General features: G+C 42.9%; 1 protein-coding gene across 1 annotated transcript in view; it reads left to right on the forward strand.

Moving 5' to 3' along the window:
* Nucleotides 1–211: 211 nt before the first annotated feature.
* Nucleotides 212–23,588, forward strand: part of LOC311060215 (proteasome activator complex subunit 4B-like) — a gene marked incomplete at its 5' end in the record, with an annotated part of 80,993 nt that continues 57,616 nt past the window's right edge. The window contains 9 exons of the mRNA XM_084078348.1: nucleotides 212–414; nucleotides 4,686–4,826; nucleotides 12,238–12,354; nucleotides 14,668–14,712; nucleotides 15,788–15,937; nucleotides 21,231–21,294; nucleotides 21,866–21,940; nucleotides 22,932–23,054; nucleotides 23,234–23,326. Of these exons, the coding sequence (XP_083934474.1) occupies nucleotides 212–414; nucleotides 4,686–4,826; nucleotides 12,238–12,354; nucleotides 14,668–14,712; nucleotides 15,788–15,937; nucleotides 21,231–21,294; nucleotides 21,866–21,940; nucleotides 22,932–23,054; nucleotides 23,234–23,326 (1,011 nt within the window). The remainder of the gene's footprint in view (nucleotides 415–4,685; nucleotides 4,827–12,237; nucleotides 12,355–14,667; nucleotides 14,713–15,787; nucleotides 15,938–21,230; nucleotides 21,295–21,865; nucleotides 21,941–22,931; nucleotides 23,055–23,233; nucleotides 23,327–23,588) is intronic.

Genomic DNA, 23,588 nt, shown 5'->3' on the forward strand with positions numbered 1-23,588 from the left:
GGCCGGCCCGTGGTGTTAGTGTCACCGTAACCCTAGGCTCAGGCTGATTAGCGTGACACACTTTTGCTTTCCTTTACCTCGGCGACAGTGACAGCCTGCCCGTCGCTCTGCTTGCTATACGCGGGAGGACGCATCATTTCAAGCTGTATTTATTCATTAATTCATTCATAAACAAAGTGACCACTGACCGATACTTATGACCGTGGAAGACATGGAGGTGGAAGAGGCCGCCGAGCCGTCGGGGTCGTTTGTCCCCCAGAAGGAGGTCGTGTACAATGGCCTGCTGCCCTACTCCTCTCGGTTGGACCGAGAGGCCACGGAGCTGCTGGCTGAAATCAAAGCCAACCTGTCCAGAGCTGTCCTCCTCAGGGAGCTGTGGCCAGGGGTCTCCTTCTGGACACGGAAACTATTCTCGTAAGTAAAGTAGGCTACACTAGACTACTAGACCTAGTGGTTCACAAACTGAGGGTCGGAACCCCGTTCCCAGGGCAGGGGGGTCCCCAAATTATTTTGTGTGGTCCCCAGATGATTAGCCTATAGCTTAATGTGCAATATTGTTTTCTCACTCAACAGTAAACAAACCAACATACAGTAATAACAGTATAAGTCTAGGCCCTATATGAGCTAGTGGAGTCACTTTCGAAATGTGCAGATACCCTAGACCAGGGGTGTCAAACTCAATTTGGTGTCCGGGCAAGATTGGTCAAATTGTGACTTGAGGTGGGCAGGAACCAGTTGCGGACACACATGCGCGCTCACGCATTCAGTTATACAGCATTGTTTTTCAATCTGTTGTCTAAACTTGTCTCAGAAAACAAACAATGCAATTTGTAACAATAATAATAATTATAATAATTATAATTATTATTATAAACCATTTTAAGTAGAATAATTCAATTTGAAGTTAAACAATACCTGGTAATTTGTGTGGGTTGCTAAATAATTACATTTATAGAACAGTGGTGTAAAGTAACTAATTACATTTACTCAAGTACTGTACCTAAGTAAAGATTTGAAGTAGTTTTACTTTATTAGAGTAACCCTAACCCTAACCCTAACCCATTGTTCTCAGGTTACATTAAGCACGTTTAAATGCTCTGTTATATCCACCAAAAATGCAAGATCTCGAACCCAGTCTGGGTCATCCAACTGTACAACTGGTTTCCCTTTGTCCATCATGGCTTTACATGGCTATGGCTTCAATTGCTTGCCTATTGTTCTTTACAGAAGGAGTTTCACTGCAGCAAGTGGGGAGGGGGGAGCGTTCTCATGTCTCATATATATATATATATATATATATAATATATAGACATAAAAAAGTTAGAGAACCACATTATAGCAACATAAGTGTTTCAGAAAACAGTTAGCATTTAGGAGACATTTGTAAAGATTTCCATGATTTTTCAAAAATAGCAGATCTACAAGCAGATCCACAATAGCAGATCTACTTTATATCTGCTATTTTTGAATAGCCAAATAAATCTTAAAATTACAGAGATGCTTTCCCCAGATAGAATGTTAAATACACTCTGAGTTCAAATAACACTGAGGATTTCACTGGGCAAGCTCCTGAGAAATAAAAGAAGCAGCTTTGATACATTTATTTTTTAACACATATATGATTAATGCTTCTAACTACCTATTATATATATATATATATAATATAGACATAAAAAAGTTAGAGAACCACATTATAGCAACATAAGTGTTTCAGAAAACTGTTAGCATTTAGGAGACATTTGTAAAGATTTCCATGATTTTTCAAAAATAGCAGATCTACAAGCTCACAGTGCAGCACTCAGTGCAGCACTATGAGCTTGTAGATCTGCTATTTTTGAATAGCCAAATAAATCTTAAAATGACACAGATGCTTTCCCCAGATAGAATGTTAAATCCACTCCGAGTTCAATTAACACTGAGGATTTCACTGGACAAGCTCCTGAAAAATAAAAGAAGCAGCTTTGATAGATTTATTTTTAACACATCTAAGTCACTTGCTGCTTCAGACCGAGAGAGAGAGAGAGAGAGAGAGAGAGAGAGAGAGAGAGAGAGAGAGAGAGAGAGAGAGAGAGTCTGACTCCTGTGTGAGGATCAAAGAGTATAGCCATTACTACTCGACTAGTAGTTGAATAGACTCTTAACGAGCCAATCAGCCACAACATTCCACAGCTGGGGAGAGACAAAGCCAAGTAGCAGCGAGTGGCGGAGTGGGGGAGATCTGCTTGGACGCTCAGCAAGGCAATGTAAACTCCGACTCTATGTCTGTTAGATGTAGTATCAATTTACTATTTTTAAAAGTATTTCCTGGGCCGCCAGGGACCTTTCCGTGGGCCGCAAAACGCCCGCGGGCCGTGAGTTTGACACCGCTGCCCTAGACTCTAGGGTATCTGCACATTTCGAAAGTGACAATTTAATGACATTTTATATACCTTTTTAAAACCAAATTGGCCAAATTGTCAAATATTACGTAAAAAAAAAGGCAAACCTGTGGAACTGAGTCAAAAACTCAATGTAATGCCTACAATTCCAAGTGCTTGTCACGGTGGTGGTGGGGGGTCCCAGTTCAAATATGATTATTTTGGGGGGTCCCCAGATAAAATATGATTATTTTGGGGGGACCCCAGTTCAAATATGATTATTTTGGGAGGACCCCAGTTCAAATATGATTATTTTGGGGCGGTCCCCAGTTCAAATATGATTATTTTGGGGTGGTCCCCAGTTCACATATGATTATTTTGGGGGGACCCCAGTTCAAATATGATTATTTTGGGGGGACCCCAGTTCAAATATGATTATTTTGGGGCGGTCCCCAGTTCAAATATGATTATTTTAATCTGAAAAGTTTGGGAACCCTTGCACTAGTCTCACTTCATAAGAGCTGATGATGATAGTTGGGCTTAAAAACTGTGAAAAACTCTAACAAAACCAATGGAACAGTAATTATAAACCGAGTTTGGCACCCCAGCGTGAGGCTGTGTCGACCCCTCCTCCTCACTGTCAAATTAAGGCGTTTTAATTAAATGCTATGCCGATGTAGAGAATAAGTGCTGCAGTCAGCTTAAATAACTGTTGTCTCTGCCCTATCACACCCCACACGCTTTCTATCACTTCAAGTTCTATTTTGGTAAATTCCTGAGTCATTTTATCCATCTGTTATATGTTTCATCTCTCTGGCTACAAAGGCTGGGAAAGTTATAAGACACCATGAAGCAGAAGTACACAGTAAAAGCCTCAGTCCCACTTTTATCCAGAGTGGGTACAAATGGAAAAACACCCTACTTGTATGGTTCCATACGCTGGCTTCAATTAACACTGAGGATTTTACTGTGTAATGAACAATTATACTTTGTTTTCACAGTGTCCTTGTCTGCTACTGTAAATCAAATGAAGGAATTGCCCTGCCTTGAATCATCCACTTGGCACTTGAAGCCTTGGGTTTCGTTTGAGTAGCTAAATTAAAGGGATAGTTCAGCCCTAAAATGACTTTTTTTGACCACCAGTGTTCCCAGTAGGAGACACAAAGAGTCTCCTTTGTGTCTCCTACTTGAACCGCTGGTGGTCATCAAATAATTGGCTTAGGAATGCGAGTGTCCATGGGGTGACTAATCGATAGAAAAAAAGTATTTTGGGGTTGAACTACTCCTCTAAAGGTGCCATGTTGAATCGCTATGGCATGTAGCCTATGTGCACAAGGAGTATGTGAGCACAACATCCCTTATCCCATTAAAGAGGTCCCTGGCATTGAGAAGATCACCTAATTCTTTAACCGCTGATGGAAGTGAGTTTGTTTATTTGTGTCTGACTGCAGAGTCAAGGGGTTCAAATCCACTGCTGTGCATCCGGCTTTATCGAGTGTCTGTGCGAACACACCCGTGTTCGGGCTAGGAGGGCGTGGAGGGTGATATTTGTCACCGGCGCACCGCACATACGGGCTAGGGGCGGCACCTGTCAGCGGGGAGTGTTGGGTGGGAGGAGTAGGACGGAGGCCGAGCCAGTAGGGGACAATAACAGTGACAACGCACATAAATGTGTGTCGGGAAGAATCAATTGGCTTAACGACTAAATAAGGTGTTACCAATGATACTAATGAAGGCTCTGTTCCATCCTGGTCTAACAGAGTCAGGGTGCTGATATTGTGCATGTTGGCTCACTGGAAACACTCTGCTACACCAGTGGGTCTCGAAGTTTTTCCTTTTAGGGGGTTCCAAATGGCCCCTTACGGGTGTGTAACTCTGAGAGTGTACAAATGGAACCAAATGGACCCTTACGGGTTCCATTTGTACACTCTCAGAGTTATGGGGGTCCTTGAAATTAAAAGGTTTGAGAACCCCTGACTGTGCTACACCAAATGGAACAGAGCCTTCATTAGTATCATTGGTAACACCCGTGAAGGAAGTAAGGAAGAGGCCCGATTTCTTTCCTATATGGCTGCTGTGCACAGAGCCTATTGGGGAGAAAAAGGGGTGACAATAATAGATAAATAAATGGAGGTAGGTAGTAGTAGGGGAGGAGGATCTGGTGGAAGTACATCCTACTACATTAACAGGGGTGCATGTGTTTCGGGAGGAGTGTACCAAAAAACAGTATTGTTACTATGGCTTTCTTTCCGTAGTCCTTTCCCATACCCACTGTATACTCTCTCCTTCCCTTCCCTGCTCTCTCTCTCTCTCTCTCTCTCTCCTCAGGTTTCTGAAGCTGTACGGTCGCAGGTTCAGCAAAGACGACCACATCCTGTTCATCAAGCTGCTCTATGAGTTGGTGACGCTGCCCGACCTGGAGCCCCAGATGATGCAGGGCTATGCCAGGGTTCTCATACACCTGCTCAAGTAAGTGTCATGCGAGCAACATCGGCACACGCACGCACACTCACACTCAGTCACACACCCACTCACTCACACACACACCCACTCACTCACTCACACACCCACTCTGTCACTCACTCACTCACTCACTCACCCACTCAGTCACACACACACACACACACACTCAGTCACTCCCTCATGGATATACTCCACTAGCTCATTCTTAGTGTTATGCTTTATGACCAGTTTTTTTATCAGTTACAATCAACTTGCTGCGTTTAATCCTTTCAAAACTGCTGTTAAACACTTAAACCGAACAATGACGAATCAGTCAATGAGCCGAGAATTCAAATGTCAGCCATAAAACGTGGTTAATGGGGGCCTGATTAATAAAAGAGAAAAACAATAAGGTGATTCATTGGTAAGATTAAGACAGAAAGTCGTATGCACTGTTTCCTAAGAACCATGACAGTAGGCTTACCGGTATTTACATCAGGCATCACATCACAACACATTAGTTGTGGTCTTGCAGTGGTAACACACACACACTCACACTGACAAACAGACACGCACAATCACCGTTCAAAAAGAATTACCGCGCAATAAAAGGGGGAATGAAATACATCTCTTGTTCTTCTTACCGGCGGGCCTGTTAGTCTATTACTCTTGCTAACAGGGCCTGACCTACATGTAAACGCCGTGCTTGTCTCGCTGGTATCAGATCTGTCTGTGCTCCAGCGGCGACTGGAGAAAGCAGCTGAAGGGAATTGTCTCCCCGTCCCTGCAGAATCACACAGACAGTCACATTCTTCACGTTTGCCATTTAGTCTTCCATTGTTTCCACTCTCACTTCCTCTTCAGTGTGTCACCTTAACCCATTTAGACCTGCATGAGGCCGATTCTACAAATGTCTTCTAAATCCTAACGGTTTTCTGAAAAAAACGTATGTCAGTGGTTTTGTTCTCAAACCTTTTCATGTCAAGAACCCCCAAAAGTATATGTATTTGGCTGCAGACCCCCATCTCAAAATATTTTGTTCCAGGTACCCTCAGAAGCAAAGATTTGAGTTAAACAAATTCGCTTTAAAAATGTAAAGATTTGCACATATATTCACGATTTTTCTAAAATAGCAGATCTACAAGCTCGTAGCGCGGCACGAAGTGACGCGCTATGAGCTTGTATATCTGCTATTTTTGAATAGCCAAAGTATAGACGAATCCACAGAGCGTTGCGGTGTCAGACTCCTGCTGCGGTGTGCATTCTGACACCGCAGTTATGATTGCGCTAGGGGAGCGCTCTGTGGATTCGTCTTTAAAACATGGTTAAAGTGGCTAAAATGTTGGTGACACAGAATGCTTTCCCGGTCTCAATGGGTTAATGAAGATGTCATCTGTTTGCCATTAGACTGGAAGAGAAATATCTAGGGCTGCGAGCGTGTCGAGCGCCAAGCCTGACAGCTCGGAGATGGATTCGGAAATCCACATGTCTTTGTCTCTCTGGTCTTTTGTGGATTGTGGATTGTGCTCGCTCCCCACCACCCCACCGCCCCACCCGCACCCGCACCCATTCCCAGACTCTCCACTCCCCCCCCACCCACCTGTCCTCTCCTCTCCCCCCCTCGCCTCCAATTTCAGGGCCTGTCGAAAACGGTTTCCTCTGTCGATTTTTCACAGCGTGGGCTCTGTAGGAGGCAGCGAGCCATCCAGAAGAGGGTCTGCTCTGCCTGTCTTTGGGTTTGTGTGTTTGTTTGTTTGTTTGGATAATCTCGCCGGACGACCGTTCTGCGCCAAGTTTCCCTTTGCACGCTGCCAGTATAGGCCAAGGAATTACCCCCGCATATACTATAGTCGAGAGATACTGAACGTAATAGATGACAGACATCATACATACTGGCACACGAAGTGTCTGTGATCCACAGGGGAGCCACACCGCTATTAGACTCTGTCTGGTTCTCAGAGGAGGCAAGATGAGGAAGATGCAAGGAATTCAAAGCCATTGAAGTCGCGCATCGTCTCTAGTTCCAGAGACTTTTGCAAGGAGCCTTTGCCTGGAGTTAATCATTACGGTGCCGTCCACACCAAAGCACTATAACTATAGCTATAACTATAAAGATTTTGTTTTAAAAATCCTTTCTAACTCAAATGGATGGCAGAGTCCACACCACAACTATAACAAAAACAGTGGTGAATACTGTGCAGTTATAGTTATAGTTATTGTTATTGTTATAGTGCTTGGACGGCCCTTCAGGGCCCCATGTGACGTGACGTGCATGTCTGTCTGCTGTCGTGGAATTCTGGATCAGTCAGCAATCGATGAGGCACATATATAGGAGTCGAGACAATATTCTAGGTGGTGATGATTATGCTTTATGTGCGTACATGATATCATGGGGAGAAATACAATAACACTCAAGTCAGTGGTACGGTAGTTCTGCCAAGAGCACAGAGCAGAGAGCATAGTTATACTGTTAGCTGCTTCAAGGACAAACTGAACCATAACAAGGTAGGCTGTACCAAAACAATAGCTATTATTAGGCCTAGTGGAGACATCTAGGCTCTTACAAGCTGTCAAATATCATAATGCAGTGTAGAAGTATTATAAGTGATGGTAAAATATAAAGGTTAGATACGAGCAGTCATATCATTTCTTCCTCACTGCCCATGCACAAATCCTTTCGTTATCATTGTTGTGACCACGAGGGTGGGGGTCGCCTCTTTCTGACTGATCAGAGTTCTAGTTTGAAAATTGACATGGTGGCATGTGACTTTAATTTCATTTAAGTATTTCTCTCCCCCAAGAGGTTCCAACCAATGGAATCCCCTAGAGATAGTTCATAATGAGTCACACATTGAAAGCCATGCAGAGCGGGGCAAACAACTTCAACTTCAAACAACTTTATTAATCCCTCTAGGGGCAATTAATTTTGAGCAGCTCGTTAATAGAGAATCAAAGTAACATAAAAACAAACAATAATACAAGCGGGCAGAGGGGGTTGGGGTGGGGGGCTTTGTTAATCCCATGGGGGAAAATGCAGTTCTCGCTTCTTCTCCCAGCTGATGGGTGCTCAGATGGTCATGGTGAGCACTCGGGGGGTAGCTGTTGACCTTCTGATCACCAGACGGCTACCTGCCCTCTAAACTACGGCTTGCCACATGAAACCCATAGCATTCCTCTTCTGGTTATTATGTCATAAACATTCTGTTAAAATTGGCATACATTCTGCAAAACTAGCAGATCTACAAGCTCACGGCATGTCGCGTTGTGAGCTTGTAGATCAGCTATTTTCAGTGAAGAGATTTGTGTAGAGCAGGGGTCAGCAACCTTTTTGAAATTAAGTGCCATGTTTTTATTTTCTAGATAGTCAGTGTGCCATGTCAACATAACTTTTAATGACACCCCATCAATAATTCCAACATATCGCCCACAAATATAACCTTTTGCCTTCTTTTGACAAATTTTCTTTCACATCAGGACATTGTTATAATGATCATTAGACTCAGAGCAATAACCCACCTATCTCCCAAACTCCCTTCCCAGTCATAGTTCAGAGTTTGAATGAATGTAGAATTATGTGCAGGATGTAATATTTGCTGCAAATTAGGTGACTTCATTTAATTGACCGCATAAAATGATTTAAAAATAAAAATCTCTCCTCTCTGCCTGGACCGCTGGCGTAGCGGTCCAGGCACCAAGGCTAGAATGTAGTCTGACAGCGTGTCCCTTTGCTGCGTGTCACTCCCCATCTCTCTCCCCATTTCCTGTCAGCCCACTGTCCTATCCATATTAAAGGCATAAAAAATAAAATAATAATAATAAAGAAAATTAAAAACAAAAACATCTCTCCTCTCTCTCACACGTATGCCAGTGTGTCAGTGATGTTGGCACCCGTGCCTAAGGTTGCCTCCCCCTGGTGTAGAGGGAAAAGTGCAGACCCCTGGGCGACCCCGGGCAACATATGTCCAAAACTGTTACTTTTCAGGATTCAAACGTAGCAGATCTACAAGCTCAAAACGAGTTTGCGGATCTGCTACTTTTGATGCTTTTGTGTGACATTGTAGTATGATCACGTAGAGCGTTAATAAAAAAAACACAAAAAGTTAGAATATGGAGATAAGAGGTTTCTGCCCAACAGCAGCGATACAGGGTTTATTAAACATTCCCCACAGTCACAAGGGTAAAAATTTGGTTAAAACAAAATCACAAGACAGGGTCTAATATCGGCATGGCTTCCCCGTGGGTCTCTGACATCATAGGTCTGCAGCTTCTGCTGTTTCTGTCATCCGAGCCTTTTGTTTCCGTTCTGCGTCTGTTTTCCTGCGCTTTGCAATGATTCGATTTGAACGGAGGCATTGCAGAGTCTATATCAGTAGGCATAATGACGCAGGCACTCAGCTTTTATTATTTATTCTGGCATATCGATATATCAAGGTTTTTTTCAGCCCAATCCCAGCCCGCGCTATGTCTTCCATTATAAAATTCAAGTTAAGTGTTTCAGACAATCTAAAACATATGTATAAGAAAGTGCATGGAGGTAGTTACTTCGGCCTGTTGGCAGTGTGCACAAGGAATTGGTGCTGACCGATCCAACGGTTTGCATGACTAGCTCTGAGTCTGGACACGCACGCACACACACACACACACACACACACTCTTGTAAAATAAACAAACAAAAACAAACCAAAACAAAAAGAAGAAATGAAACAAAATCACAGAGCATTCAAGAGTCGTGATGAATGATTTAGAATGGTGGAAGGTTTTACAATCGGATGGCAACAGAGGAGATTCACCTGCCAAAACTTCTCCTGGAGGAGCCAACATGTTTGCAGCTTTCCGGTGGGATTTGTTGGTCACTCGCACAAAGAAATCAGCTCTCTTTGTTCCAGTAAAATAATCTTAGAACAGATCTTGACAATGTTGTTCAGGATGTGTCTCTGTTTTACTGTGAGGCTGTGAAACCAGCAGAATCAAGAATCAAGTGTGTTTTATTTGTCACACACACAGGTACAAGCAGCAAAATGTTGGTGTGACATGGTACCTAAGACTTAGGAATAGGAAGACACACACTCTAACCCTCTTCTAAAGAAAACTAAAACAGAAACATGTTTTTGTTTCCACAGAAGCTGAATTCTCTGTTGCCCCATTTCGTGAGTGCTCACATCGATTTGAACCTCGTTTAACCAGGCGTCCCTAGTTTGGCCAAAATGTCCCAAAATGCAAAATAATGTAAAACAACAATACATCACATCCACAATGCGTTAAATAAATAGTCAAAGTAAGTATATTTATGATGAGACAACTTCCACACCGTCATTGTGTATGATGCACTCTTTGACTGCAACTCTGTTCCAGAACATAATCAAATAATTATTGAACAAAGTGAGCCACACTATAACATCATAAGCAGGTTACATAGACAAACCTTTTCTTTTGCCTTTTCAATTATTTTTAGACAGCCATTACAGCCTTTAAGGATTATTTCAGTAGACAAGGGTACAAGGTGCATGCATTAAAACAGTGTCCTTTTTCACCTCAAGTGTCCTTTTCCCCTCAAGTTAGTATGTGTATTGCACAACAGCACGTAGCCCCAATTGGGACTATCGCAAGCCACCGCGTAGGTGAACGAGAGTTCAAGCAAAAATACCGATCGTCAAAATGATACTAGACAGCTCATATCATATCTTTTCCACTGGAGCACTTGCTTATCTAAGTTCAATGCACAATCACTGCCCACGAGTATTCTGAAAATACTTAATAATGAAAAACAAAATAATGAAAACCTTACAAAGACCTTAAACCTTAGACCTTAAAAATGTTAGTGCAGTCATTTGATGTTTGGAAGCCAAGCAGTGGATCTCATAGTTGTCCTGGCTGTTTCCCCCTCATGTCCGATGGCCTGAATCCACCCTTTTTATCCTCACTGGCCTTTTTGCTCAGCAGGACATAAAACTTTAAAGGGGGATGAAACCCTAGGCCTACAGATTGATTTTGAAGTTTGTTTTTCGGTTCAGGTTCAAAGCAACAGCAGGGTAAAAACACGACAGGCTGCATAAGGCTGTCCTTACACAGTAGAACATCCTGATGTACGCAACACAGCTGCAGCTAATCAAATCATCAATAATGGATGTGTGTGTTAGACTTAGGTGTGCCGATGTGCAAGCATAGACAATACTGTTGACCACTGTCTATGCTTGCACTTTGGCACAAAGTGACGCGCTATGCCTGTAGATATGCTATGTTTAAAAAATCGTGAAATCGTGCAAATCTTTGAACGTATGTATATTTTGAAAGGGAACATTTTTAACTCAAATCTTTGCTTCTGGAGTGTCCCTGGCACAAAATAGGTTTCAGATGCCGCAGCCAAATATATTTCTTTTTGGGGGTCCTTGACATGAAAAGGTTTGAGAACCACTGTTCTAGTGAAACAACTGTGTAATCTCCTGTACACCATGTACACTTTTAATCTCTCACGGATGAGTCGCTCCTCCATAAGTCTCATATGGAGGCCTGGAGGGCAGTGAGGAAAGAAGAGAGAGAGAGAGAGTGTGAGTGAGAGAGGGGGGGGGGCAGAGAGAGGGGGTGGGAGGGAGAGGGAGGCAGGGAAGTATGCCATCCCCCCAGTGAACGGTCGCTGTTGCCAATATGGTGTACAAACATTTGATTAGCTGCAGCTAACTAGCCTGCAAAGTTTTTTTTACCCTTCTGTATAATTTCTAACCTGTACAGGGAAACAAAGGACAAACTCAGCCTAGGAGGGTTTCATGTTTCTTAAACATCAGAGTTCTTAGCTTTGTTTTTAGTACAACCTACTGTACCACACAGCAAGCTTTTGCCAGCTTTTACAGTCCTGGTATTACAGTGACAGCTAATGCTAACTCTATGGAGCGTAACCAATATTTCCCCACACTGTTTCTATATGAGCGATTCTAGTCAAGTCAATTCACCTTTATTTGTATGGCACATTTAAAAACAACAGAAGTTGGTCCGAAAGTGATTTCCAATGAAGAACAAAAGACAGCAACCACTAGACCAGTGGTTCTCAACCTTTTTAGGCCGTGTACACCCCAAAAAACCCACCCCGATAAGCCCTTGGTAGGAGTTAAGGCATTACATTTAGTCTGTCACGGTTCCACGGATAAATATTGGGAAGCTACGCTTGTAGATTGGCCTCTTTCTTATTATTTAACAATTTGGCCAGTTTTTATAGTATAGTTTGTTGATTACTTTTGATGCAGTAGGCCTAGTGGTCTTTTTTCTTTTTTTTTTCTTTTCTTTTCTTAAACTGTCAACTGAAAACACTGTAGCAATTAAGCAAACGACTAAACAAAGCAATGTGAGGACGCAGGCTATACAAAGAAAATGTGGGATTCTGGAGTGATTCTCATCCTTGACAAATAGGACAGGAAGTACTCTAATAATCCACTTCCTCTCTGAACAGGAAGAAAGAGCTGCTGTCGAGGGATGACCTGGAGTTGCCGTGGCGACCACTGTACGAGTTGTATGAGAGGGTCAGCTACTCCAAAACGGAGCACCTTGGCCTCATTTGGTTTCCCTGGTATGCACACACACGCACACACACACACACACACACACACACACACACACACACACACACACACACACACACACACACACACACACACACACACACACACACACACTTTTCTGTGGTGACTGAAATAGCAGCGATGGGAAACGCTAATTATTTTCTTTTCTGAAAAACGTATGTTGCTATATAGCTAAAATCTTAAATGACACAGATGTTTTCCCAAATTAAATGGGCTACTAAAGTGAACATTTATTTTCAGGTCAGGATACCAATTCTATCCAATCAGGAGAGAAAGCTCATACACCCAGAGTCAGGACACAGGATAAACAAGTGAAATTGGAAGTGATGATTCAAAGAAGTGACAAAGCAGACAAAATTGGAATTGGTCTGGAACACTATACAATTGAAGCTGATAAATGGGTACTCACAGCTGATTGGATGAAATTGGCAAACCACCTGAAAATGTATTTTCTGATTATTAAAGAGATGGAGGGACAGAGACCCCCTGTTACTGAACAAACACTCTCTATGGCAATGATTACTACTTGAATACATTTTAATGGCACCAGAACAAAATAATTGCGCTCTTATGTACCTATAACGAACACCTTGAACCTTTTGAGTACTCTGAAACTCTGACCAGCCTAATATCGCTCTTGTCCTGAGGGGGGGGGGGGGGGGGGGGGGAGGAGTCCCCTTTGGTTGAGCGGTGGATGTTTGGTTTCCCATGTGGGAGGGTTTGAATCCAGGTGGTTACACTGGTGTTACATCACGTTTCATCATGTGACAGCTAGAAAGAGGCGACTAAAGCTGGTAGCATGACTTCAAAAGAAGTCACATTTAAAGACGTCAAAAAGTTTAAGAAGTCAAATTATTTTTAGGCTTGCCGAAACTGAACTAGTCCTCTGTGGACTAAATTATCTTTAATCTCGATGCGGCTCTGTTTTGAGAGCCGAATGTTAGACCCCACCCACCGTATACAATAGTTGTTTTCAACCCTTTTCATATCAAGGTTCATTATTTATTCGGCATTTGAGCCATTTGGTCTCATTTTACGCTCTCAAGAGTTAAAGATCTAATAAGGGTCCATTTGGTTACCAACTCTCCATCATTTAGCTGGGGACCACCTGGAACCCCTTAAAGGACCACTGGGGGTCCCCGGACCACTGGTTGAGAACCACTGGTATACAGTGCTGGAATGGTGATTTTTTTTCCCACCTGGATCTCTACTCCACTGTTTGTTTTCATCATCCTCCAATGCACTTGACGCGCTTATTTGTCTCAGAGATCTTGTAATTTCCGGTGATAGACAGACACCCTGTTCAGTGGACAAAGTGTGTGTGCTATCTCTAGCTCTCCGTGAATTAATTGCCATCTGGTTGTGTTTGTAGTCTCTCTCGGAGAGGGATTGTAATGATAAAACAAAAATAAATCACAAGCACCTTGAATTTCCTCCCAATCAAACACAATCTTGGCGGCAGCAAGATCTGCTGAAACGGACTTCAGCGAGGCAATGCGTTGTTTTCTCCGTAATCACGTAATTTTGTTCTTTCAGGATGTTGCAATAATGTGATAGAGCCGAGAGCAGGCGATATGGACAAATTCAAAATTGTTTTTGTTGCAAATACCTTGATATGGATATTAGGACGATGATATTATATTGTGATCATAATATCAATTATCTTTTTAAGAAAAGTTTTTGAAAGTATAAAACTAGTCTTAAGTGATTAAATCCAGCAAAATACAGTACAACACTTATGCCATATCATGATGTGGTCTCATATCACAATATCAATATCGATATTATATCAATATATTGCCCAGCCCTAGTTGAACCAGCAAGCGTTCGCGGCTCATTTTAATGATCAATCAATTGATTGTGTTCTGGCTTGGATCAATGGAACGAACACAGTACTCCCATGTATCTGTATCACAATGAAAACTAATTTTTCAAGGTTTTAAAGAAAAACATCTGGTATTCTTTTTTTTTACATTAATGTTTTACATTAAAATCTTAGTGTTTTGCCAATGATTTGGGGGCCCAATATACTCACGGCCCAACCACTGGGCCCCCTGGACCACCACAGGTTGAGAATCGCGGTGTTATATCCCACCCCTTTTTGCAAGTTTACCCCTAAACCTCTACATCTAGAAATGTAAACCTTTTTCTGAATGATGTCCGGAGAAGCTTTTGTGTTGGTGCAGCATTTATTGTGTTGTTGCAGCACAAGCCAGTAAATACACACACACACACACACACACGCACACGCACACGCACACGCACAGTCGCACACTAACACACCCTCTGTTTCCTTGCAGCTCGGTGGATAACATGCTGAAGGCTTTGATCAAGAGCTGCAGACTGTAAGTCTCCTCCCCTGGGATTATGTCATTTCCATTTGACTGGATAATGCAATTCTTTGACATTGTACGGGTCTTTGTGCATTGTTCCTGGTGTGCTTGTGTTGTTTTGGATGTGTGTTGATGTTGTGTGTTGATGTTAGTTAGTGATTGCTTTATTGACTACTTTTTCTATGAATAATTGAGAAGAGTGTTTTTTCTAAACAAATTGACGTGAAATAAATGTAATAGATTTTTTCAATAGTCAGCGAAATTGATAAGTCTGATTAACCAATTAACCACTTGAACGCTCTATACCAGGTCCGCTGGTATTTCCCTCTACACCAAATCACTTCACCCCAGAATAGGGATGCTGGGTTCAAGTTACATGTAGCCCTGGTCCAGAGCGTTAGTGAGTTCTCTATAGACAAGGAACAAGGATAGACAAGGAATTCCATTGCCCTGCGAGCCTCTCAGCACCCCACCTTTCTCTGTAAAATACACTTTTTGGGCAGAAAATAAAATGTGTCCGCGAGACGGAAATTATTTTATTTACTCCACTGCGCCCTCTGCAGATCTGATCAATGCTTCCCGCCTCCGAGAATAGACTTTCAACAACACAAAACAGCCTTTACTTTGGTGAATAGCGGGTTGAAAAGTGGTTTTGTTTATTTTTACTACAGTCGGAGCCCTCGCAAGGCAGTGGAATTCCTTGTCTTTGAGCAGAGCCGAGCGCCTGGCAGGGCGTTGGAGAGAACTCATTAACCCTCTGGACCAGGGCTAGGTTCAAGTGGTTAATTGGTTAATCAGACTTCGGGGGGACCCCGGTCAACTAAGTATAGGGTTTAAGTGATTAAGCCCTATTTTATACCGTGTTGTCTAACAGTGTCACGCAAGAAAAGCAAAAAATTGCCGATGTACAAGCTCAGACCACATTGCAACACGACGTGTTGTGAGCTTGAAAATCGATTATTTTATTAAAATACGAAGCGATGAAATCGATTAGTTCCATTAACTGTTGCACAACACCTAGTTGACGTCTACTGTTGAGAATGACCGTTTCGGGGACGTTCTCTCGCTTGTTGTGTGTCATCATCAGATATTTCCCGGTATCGTCCACTGAAGAGATGCTGTGTGAGTGGCGCCCCCTGCTGTGCGTGTTCGACGCGGTCATGCAGAAGGCCGTCAGCAACATGGAGCTGTTCCTACCCACCGCCATGCCTCCAGAGGAACACAGCCGCGGCTTCCAGTAAGTCGTCGACCTTTTTGGAAAAAAATGTCTTACGTTTTTAAGATAAAAATAATGAATAGAGCCGATCTACAAGCTTACAACGCATCGTGATGTGTTGTGAGCTTGTAGATCTGACCTTGATCTGAGCTTGTAGAGCTGGACACTCTTATATGATGAAGTAGTCGTTCATTTATTTATGAAAAAAAAACAGTATGTTGAAATGTGGAGATACAAGGTCTCTGCCCGACACAGCGACAAAGTCAACCATGCATACGTGTGTGGTAGTGATGAGCGGGTCGACCCATAACCCGCGGGTCAACCCGCGGCGCGGGTGGGTCGAGTCAGGATTTCAGAGGAAATTATGCGGGCTGCGGGTGAGCAGGTCAGCCGCTCTCACACGCAAAAATAAATAAAATCACATGCTCTTGTTTTGTCTTTATTCCTAATAAGAATAAGAATAATAACAATAAAACAGTTTGAATACACTTGGGGTGTATACTTGAAGATTATTTTCCTTCATGATTTTACCGATTTTTTTTTACCGCAGGTCGCGGGGCGGGTTGAGCCATAGATTTATAAATGGGTTCGCGGGGCGGGTTGAGGTGGGTTGGGTTCCGGGGCGGGGCGGGTCATGAAAAAACCCGACCCGCACATCACTAGTGTGTGGGGGACAGTGGTTTAAAGTAACTAAGTACATTTACTCAAGTACAGCACTATTTCAGTACAATTACAAGGTACTTTTACTTAACTTGTTGAGAATTTCTATTTCTTGATACTCTATCCTAACCATACTCCATTAAAACTCAGAGGCAAATGTCGTTATTACTCCACCAGAATTATTTGACCAGCTTTATTATTTCCAGCTTTAGTTGCTAGTTACATCGCAGATTCAATTATAGATTTAGATTACGAATCAACAATCCTCTAAATGTTCTGAAAATAGCAGATCTGCAAGCTCAACAGCGTTGCGAACTTGTAGATTAGCTATTCTTTACTAGCTCAAGTATACACAGCGTAGTATACACAAGTGGTATATGATACATAATCATAGTCCAATAACATGATATATGGTTCTGAAATAGGACAATCTACACAATACATACTTTGACTTTTGACACTTTATGTATATTTATATACTAGTTCTTTTGTACTCCGACTTAAATGCAATTTTAAATGCAGGACACTAGTTACTAACAAAATATTTTTATATAGTGGTATTTGTACTTAAAGTACAAAGTCCTTCCGCCACGGCGTGCAGGGTTAGCAGACTCAGCGCGGTAACAGCACTAACGCAATTTGGTCGGCACTTTCTTTCATCCAGTGAACCTTATACAATCATTTATATTATGGGTGGCCCAGAGGGGAGTTCAATGAAAGCCTAACCTTGTCAGCGTTAGAGTCATGCTTGGTTCTATCGAGTTATGCAGGAGCTACGCCCGCTGGAACTCGCCGGGGCCAGGGCCAGCTTAAATGGGTTATATTCTGAAATGGTCCAAATCAGAAGCACACTTTGTCTTTGGGGGCCCAGGTGACCGATAATCTGATGAATCACAGGAATTTTGTGTTTGCGGGAAATGTAGGGTGGTGTACTGTAGTGAAACATAAATGGAAGAGGGGAATAACAAAGGCACCATTACATTTCTTTTTCTTTTTTTTCTCCCCCTTTTTTTAAAGCACATTTTGGAGTTCTGCCCCTGCAGGGTGGACTAGGAAACCCTGCAAAACATGTTTTTGGAAAGGGCCCTTAACCTCTCACCAGACTTTCCACTTTCCAGCCTGGTATTCATTCCAAACTGGGCTGTGTGCATAGACAATTGGCACTGGGTGTAAAAAAATGGGGTTACAAAATCGTGGGATAAAAATTTAAAGTAAAAAAAACAAACTGGCCTGTGTGATCCGGTATAGACCACGCCTACTGAAAAAAAAAACATATGGTGGTTCCGGTTGCTGGTTCCGGTTTTTCGGCGCTGTTTTGTTTTGGTTCCCCCTGTTAGTTTCCCCAATCCCCATTTAAATGCTGAATCGAATAGTTTAGTCTCGCCAGTCGCTACGAGTTGGAATAAAAGATGGATATACCAAACAAACTATTCCTATAAGCTAAACTATGCTGCATCAAGGGTTTTATTGTGTAGGCCCTAGAATTATGATGCCCTTGATCGTGGGGAATTCTTTTGGGTGATACCGGCACCCTTGGTTCCGGCCGTTGGTTCCCGCCGCCTGATGACACGCCTGATGACGTAAAGTTATTTCCGCTCCTGACCGGATCAGAAACCCGAAAATGGTATTGATCCCAGGCTACCCATAACCACCTTCAACATTCTGAAAATAGTCGATCTTCAAGCGCACAATGTGTCACGATGCCACCAATGTAGATCGGCTGTTGTACAATGAAGAATGTATGGATTAAAGTTCTCAGTCGCCACAACTGATTTCAGTCATTTATTTATTATAAGATTACAGAGTATTAGAATGCATCAAAACCAGCAATAGAATACAAGTTCTTTTGCTTAAATTGTACATTTTAAATTGAATATAGCATCTTCCATGAAACGAGAACTCAGATATTTCATAGAAGCAAAGGTTAAAGGGATAGTTCACCCCCAAAATAACTTTTTTTCTATCGATTAGTCACCCCATGGAGACTTGAATTCATGAATCATTTTTTGTTTTTGTCACATTCCTAAGCCAATAATTTGATGACTGGCAGAGGTTCCGGTTGGAGACACCGGAACCGCACACAAAATTAATTATTGGCTTAGGAATGCGACAAAAACTATTTTTTTAGGTGAACTCTTCTTCACTCTTCTTCTCTTCAAGACTTCTCTTCCAAAGACCGGTTGGCTGTATGTAGAACAGAAAGAACAATAATTCTACTTACAGTATTGTGCAAATTGTTTAGAGAAACACAGCGCTACTGTGTGGAGTGACTCCTTTCACGCTGTTTCACATAACAAAACATTTCAGCCATGAGATTTGCTTCCTGCATTAATCCCCCGAATATAAATTAGGGCTTAAGTGGTTAACAGTGGGCTTGTTTATTGGACAAAGTATCTGGTAGAGCAGACACATTTATTAGCCACAGTGCAGATCCACCAACATTCGGCCAGCGAGTGGTGATTATTTCCACTTCATTTCGCTTTACTGTATATACGGGAGGCTCCTGCAGTGGTGAAAGAAGTACTCAGATATTTTACTTATAGGTATAAAATAGTGCTAAAGTGGTTAATGTATGTTTTATAATGTAATAATTGTCTCCGCCAGGCCGAAAGGCATGGCGAGAGAGTATGTTTTACCCCCTGTCCGTCCGTCCGTGTGTCCGTGTGTCCGTCCGTGTGTCCGTCCGTCATTCGATCTGTCTGTGTACAGCTAATCTCCGGCACCGTTGGCTTGCTCGCAGCCAAACTGTGCACACACAGTCCCTGGATACCAGAGCAGAACCTCTGGCCCAAATTTTTCACAGGGGCCTGTTATAGCGCCACCAGGAGGTCGATTTGTGCAAAACACATTTTTTGACAGTACTCCTACAGATTTTGTCCAAAAATCCCACAAATCGGTACACAGTATCTCTACAGTCATTAAACGAAACGGGTCTTTCAGATTTCTCATATTCCATCCTGATTGGCTAAAAATGTCTTCCAAAGTTTGCAGGAGTGCTCCGTTTTGAACAAAATGCCTCAAATCATGAACACAGCATGCACTTTCCGACAAATTTTGCAAGCACATTCCCATTAGGCCGAGGAAGAACTACCATTTGAACATTTTTAAATCAGCCTCATGGTGGCGCTATAACAGGCCGATTCGTGTTTTTACCTATAATTGCACCGATCTGTGTAAAACTTTGTATGCACACTCCCTATAGGTCAAGGAAAAACCTTTGCCCTGCATTTTTCACATCTGCCTTTTATAGCGCCACCAGGAGGCCGACTTGTGTAAAACACATTTTTTTATACTACTCCTTCCAATTGTATCCAAATTTCACGCAAATCGGTACACATGATCTCTATAGTCATGTGATCACGACGGATGTGTTTGATTTTTCATACTCCATACTGATTGGCTAAGATTGACATCTAAAGTTTGCATTATTGGCTTGTTTTGAACAAAATTCTGCAAATCATGAACGCACCGTCCAATTGCGCTCAAACTTTGCACGCACATTCACACTATGTTGAGGAACAAATGCCACCCTTTTAACATTGGCCTGTTATAGCGCCACCAACAGGTCTAATTCAGCAAAACACATGTTTTTGACAAAATGCCTCAAATCATGAATGCAGTCAGTGTCCGATTGTCGTGCAAGGCCTAAGAAGAAATGGCACCCTTTTCACGTTGGCCTATTATAGCGCCACCAGGAGGCCACAGTAGCCTACCTGACCTGGCGGAGACCTGTGCTCCGAGGAGCACTTTTTCTAGTTTATATCTGCAAAGTAACTAGTAACTAAAGTTTTCAAATAATTGTAGTGGAGTAAAAGTACAATATTTGCCTATGAGATGTAGTGGAGTAAAAGTGAAAATTGGAAATGCTCCAGTAAAGTAAAAGTACCTCAAAATTGTACATATAAGTAAAGTACAGTACTTGAGTAAATGTACTCATAGTTATTTTACACCACTGTTTATTAGCCACAGGGCAAATTCAACCAACATTCAGCCAGTGGTGAGTGGTGATCATTTCCACATCATTTCGCTTTGCTGTATACGTGAGACTAGGCTCCTGTCCTTGACACTCGGGTTGCGTCGATGTAAATCCAGCCTCATATTCCTGCCATCTGAAAATGAGCTTGGAGCGTGCATGGGGTGGGGGGAGGGGGTGGGGGGTTCTATCACTTTCTCATCAAACGTACTGAAGAAGCTCCTTGACGAGAGGCTTGGGGACACCTTGGCAGTTCAGCCTGGCTTAACCTGTGGTTGTGTTCCAGTTTCCCTAAAAAACATTCTCTTCAGAGAACGCCGCGCATATTTATGTCGACTCACGCGTTCGAGAGCTATTTGTCAGGATTTAGCTCCCTGCATTCACAGGGACTTTTTTCCGCACTGTTTCCACAATACATCATCTTTAATACCTCGTTTTTCCATTTTAGTTTTCTTCCCTCTCCCTCCAAAAGCTACAAAGGGAAAGAACGAGAGTGAGTTCATATTTTGGGGAAGTGGGGATTGATGATGGTAACTTCAGGTGTGTGTGTGTGTGTGTGTGTGTGTGTGTGTGTGTGTGTGTGTGTGTGTGTGTGTGTGTGTGTGTGTGTGTGTGTGTGTGTGTGTGTGTGTGTGTGTGTGTGTGTGTGTGTGTGTGTGTGTGTGTGTGTGTTGCTTTCAGGTTATGGTTTGACGAGCTGATAAATCTGTGGATATCGTTACAGAACCAGCCCAGCTGGGAGGGGGTGAGACGTTCACACACCCACACGCATAAAATCACTAATAAAAGCCATTGTAAAATGACATTAGTGAAGTTTGCATCGTTTGCTCGCTTGCAAAACAGCGAGGGGTAATTCAGACCGCCACAAATTTTCTCTGCAACGTTCTAATGCTTCATTTATGCTCCATCCTGAAGTGTTGCACTTCGAAAAAGCTCACAAATTATTGAGTGTATAGATCAGCTATTTTCTGCATGCAAAGGTGAGGTCAGGAAACCAATTTTATCCAAAAATGTGTTAATATAGCATCACAATAAGTGTAACCACTTTAACCTTTTATACTTTGGCTATAAAAAATGTGTGAATTAGTGCATATCTTTGAATATATATATATATTTTTTAAAGCGAACATTTGTAACTCTAAATCTTTGCTTCTGGGGGTCCCTGGAACAAAGTGTTTTGAGATGTGGGTCCACGGCCAAATACCTACATATCATTTTGGGGGTCCTTGACATGAAAAAGTTTGAGAACCACTGCAGTAGACAGTATGGATACCAATAATGACAATAGTTCCTGGATCATGTTGTGTCTCTCGCAGCACCTCGTCAACCTGCTGGCTCGCCTGGCCAACGATAACATTGGCTATGTGGACTGGACCCCGTACATCCCCACGGTGAGCCATTACGTGTGTGTGTGTGTGTGTGTGTGTGTGTGTGTGTGTGTGTGTGTGTGTGTGTGTGTGTGTGTGTGTGGGTGTGTATGTGTGTGTGTGTGTGTGTGTGTGTGTGTGTGTGTGTGTGTGTGTGTGTGTGTGTGTGTGTGTGTGTGTGTGTGGACCCCGTACATTCCCACTGTGAGTCATTACACATGTGTGTGTGTGTACAGTATCTGTTATTGTATTTTATTGGACACTTGTGCGAGGTTGAACGAGGTAGATCGCTCAATTAATTTTAGTCACCGGGTTGAGTGTGTGTGTGTGTACTTACAGTATATTACAAATACATCAGGGCCAAATGTCCCCACAAGTGAGTAGAATTTGAGAAATTCACTGTGAGGACAATTCTGGTGATCCTCACAAGAGAAATGTTTGTTTTATGGTTAAAAAAACATTTGTAGAGTTATAGGCCTACAGTTTGGAAAAGATTCAGGTTGTTGTTGGAGTTACGATCAGGCATCCAGAGATTACGTTAACTACTGTAAGTATAACTCAGGTTTAGGATGAAAAATGGCCAAAAAGGTTAAAATGCCATTATGAAAATACTGTACCGTCCTCAACATTTTTGTCTATACAAATGTTTGTATAGTAATACAAACATTATGTACGTGTGTGTGTGTGTGTGTGTGTGTGTGTGTGTGTGTGTGTGTGTGTGTGTGTGTGTGTGTGTGTGTGTGTGTGTGTGTGTGTGTGTGTGTGCGTGCGTGCGTGCTTGTGTGTGCGTGCGTGCGTGCGTGCGTACGTGTGTATGTATGTATGTATGTGTGTGTGTGTGTGTGTGTGTGTGTGTGTGTGTGTGTGTGTGTGTGTGTGTGTGTGTGTGTGTGTGTGTGTGTGTGTGTGTGTGTGTGTGTGTGTGTGTGTGTGTGTGTGTGTGTGTGTGTGTGTGTGTGTGTGTGTGTGTGCGCGCGCGTGCTTGCCGTGCGCGTGTGTACGTGGGTGTGTGCAGATCTTCACCAGAATCCTGCGCAGTCTGAACCTTCCGGTGGGGGTCAGTCAGATGGTGGCCCCTCGCTACCTAACCAACTCTTACGACATCGGACATCTGGTGCTGTGGATCACCGCTCTCCTGGTATATACGCCTGCTTTTCTGCTCTAAAGCTGTATTAATGGAAAAACATGTCGCAGGTTTCCCCCCCCCCTCTGTTTGAAGCTCTGGGTGCCTAGTTAGTGGAAGTATGTTTTTTGGATGGAGAGAGTTGCTTTTAATTGGATGCTTAATCCTCGCTGACTCATTCTATACCCCTGCAGGGCGGGCCGGGAAACCCCGCGCAGAAAGAGCTGACCTGCCTGTTCAACAGCATCGCCTCCTTCTACCATCCGTCCAATCACGGCCGCTGGCAGGTATAAAGACTGACTTATATGCTTAGGTGTACGCGGGGTGTTGCGCACCAGGAATAGCAAGCTTGCAGATCTGCTGTTTTTTGAGAACTACTAGTATATTAGCTTTCTTTTTTCCACCTTCTCAGGGCCACACATGCACACACGCATGCACACGCGCGCGCACACACACACACACACACACCGCGGTCAAGCAATGAAGCGTGCATAGCACACTCTCACACACACTACCGTCAAGCATGCACACACACACACACACACACAC

This window comes from Gymnoscopelus microlampas, assembly GCF_963454915.1.
Source record: "Gymnoscopelus microlampas genome assembly, chromosome: 14".
NCBI lineage: Eukaryota > Metazoa > Chordata > Actinopteri > Myctophiformes > Myctophidae > Gymnoscopelus > Gymnoscopelus microlampas.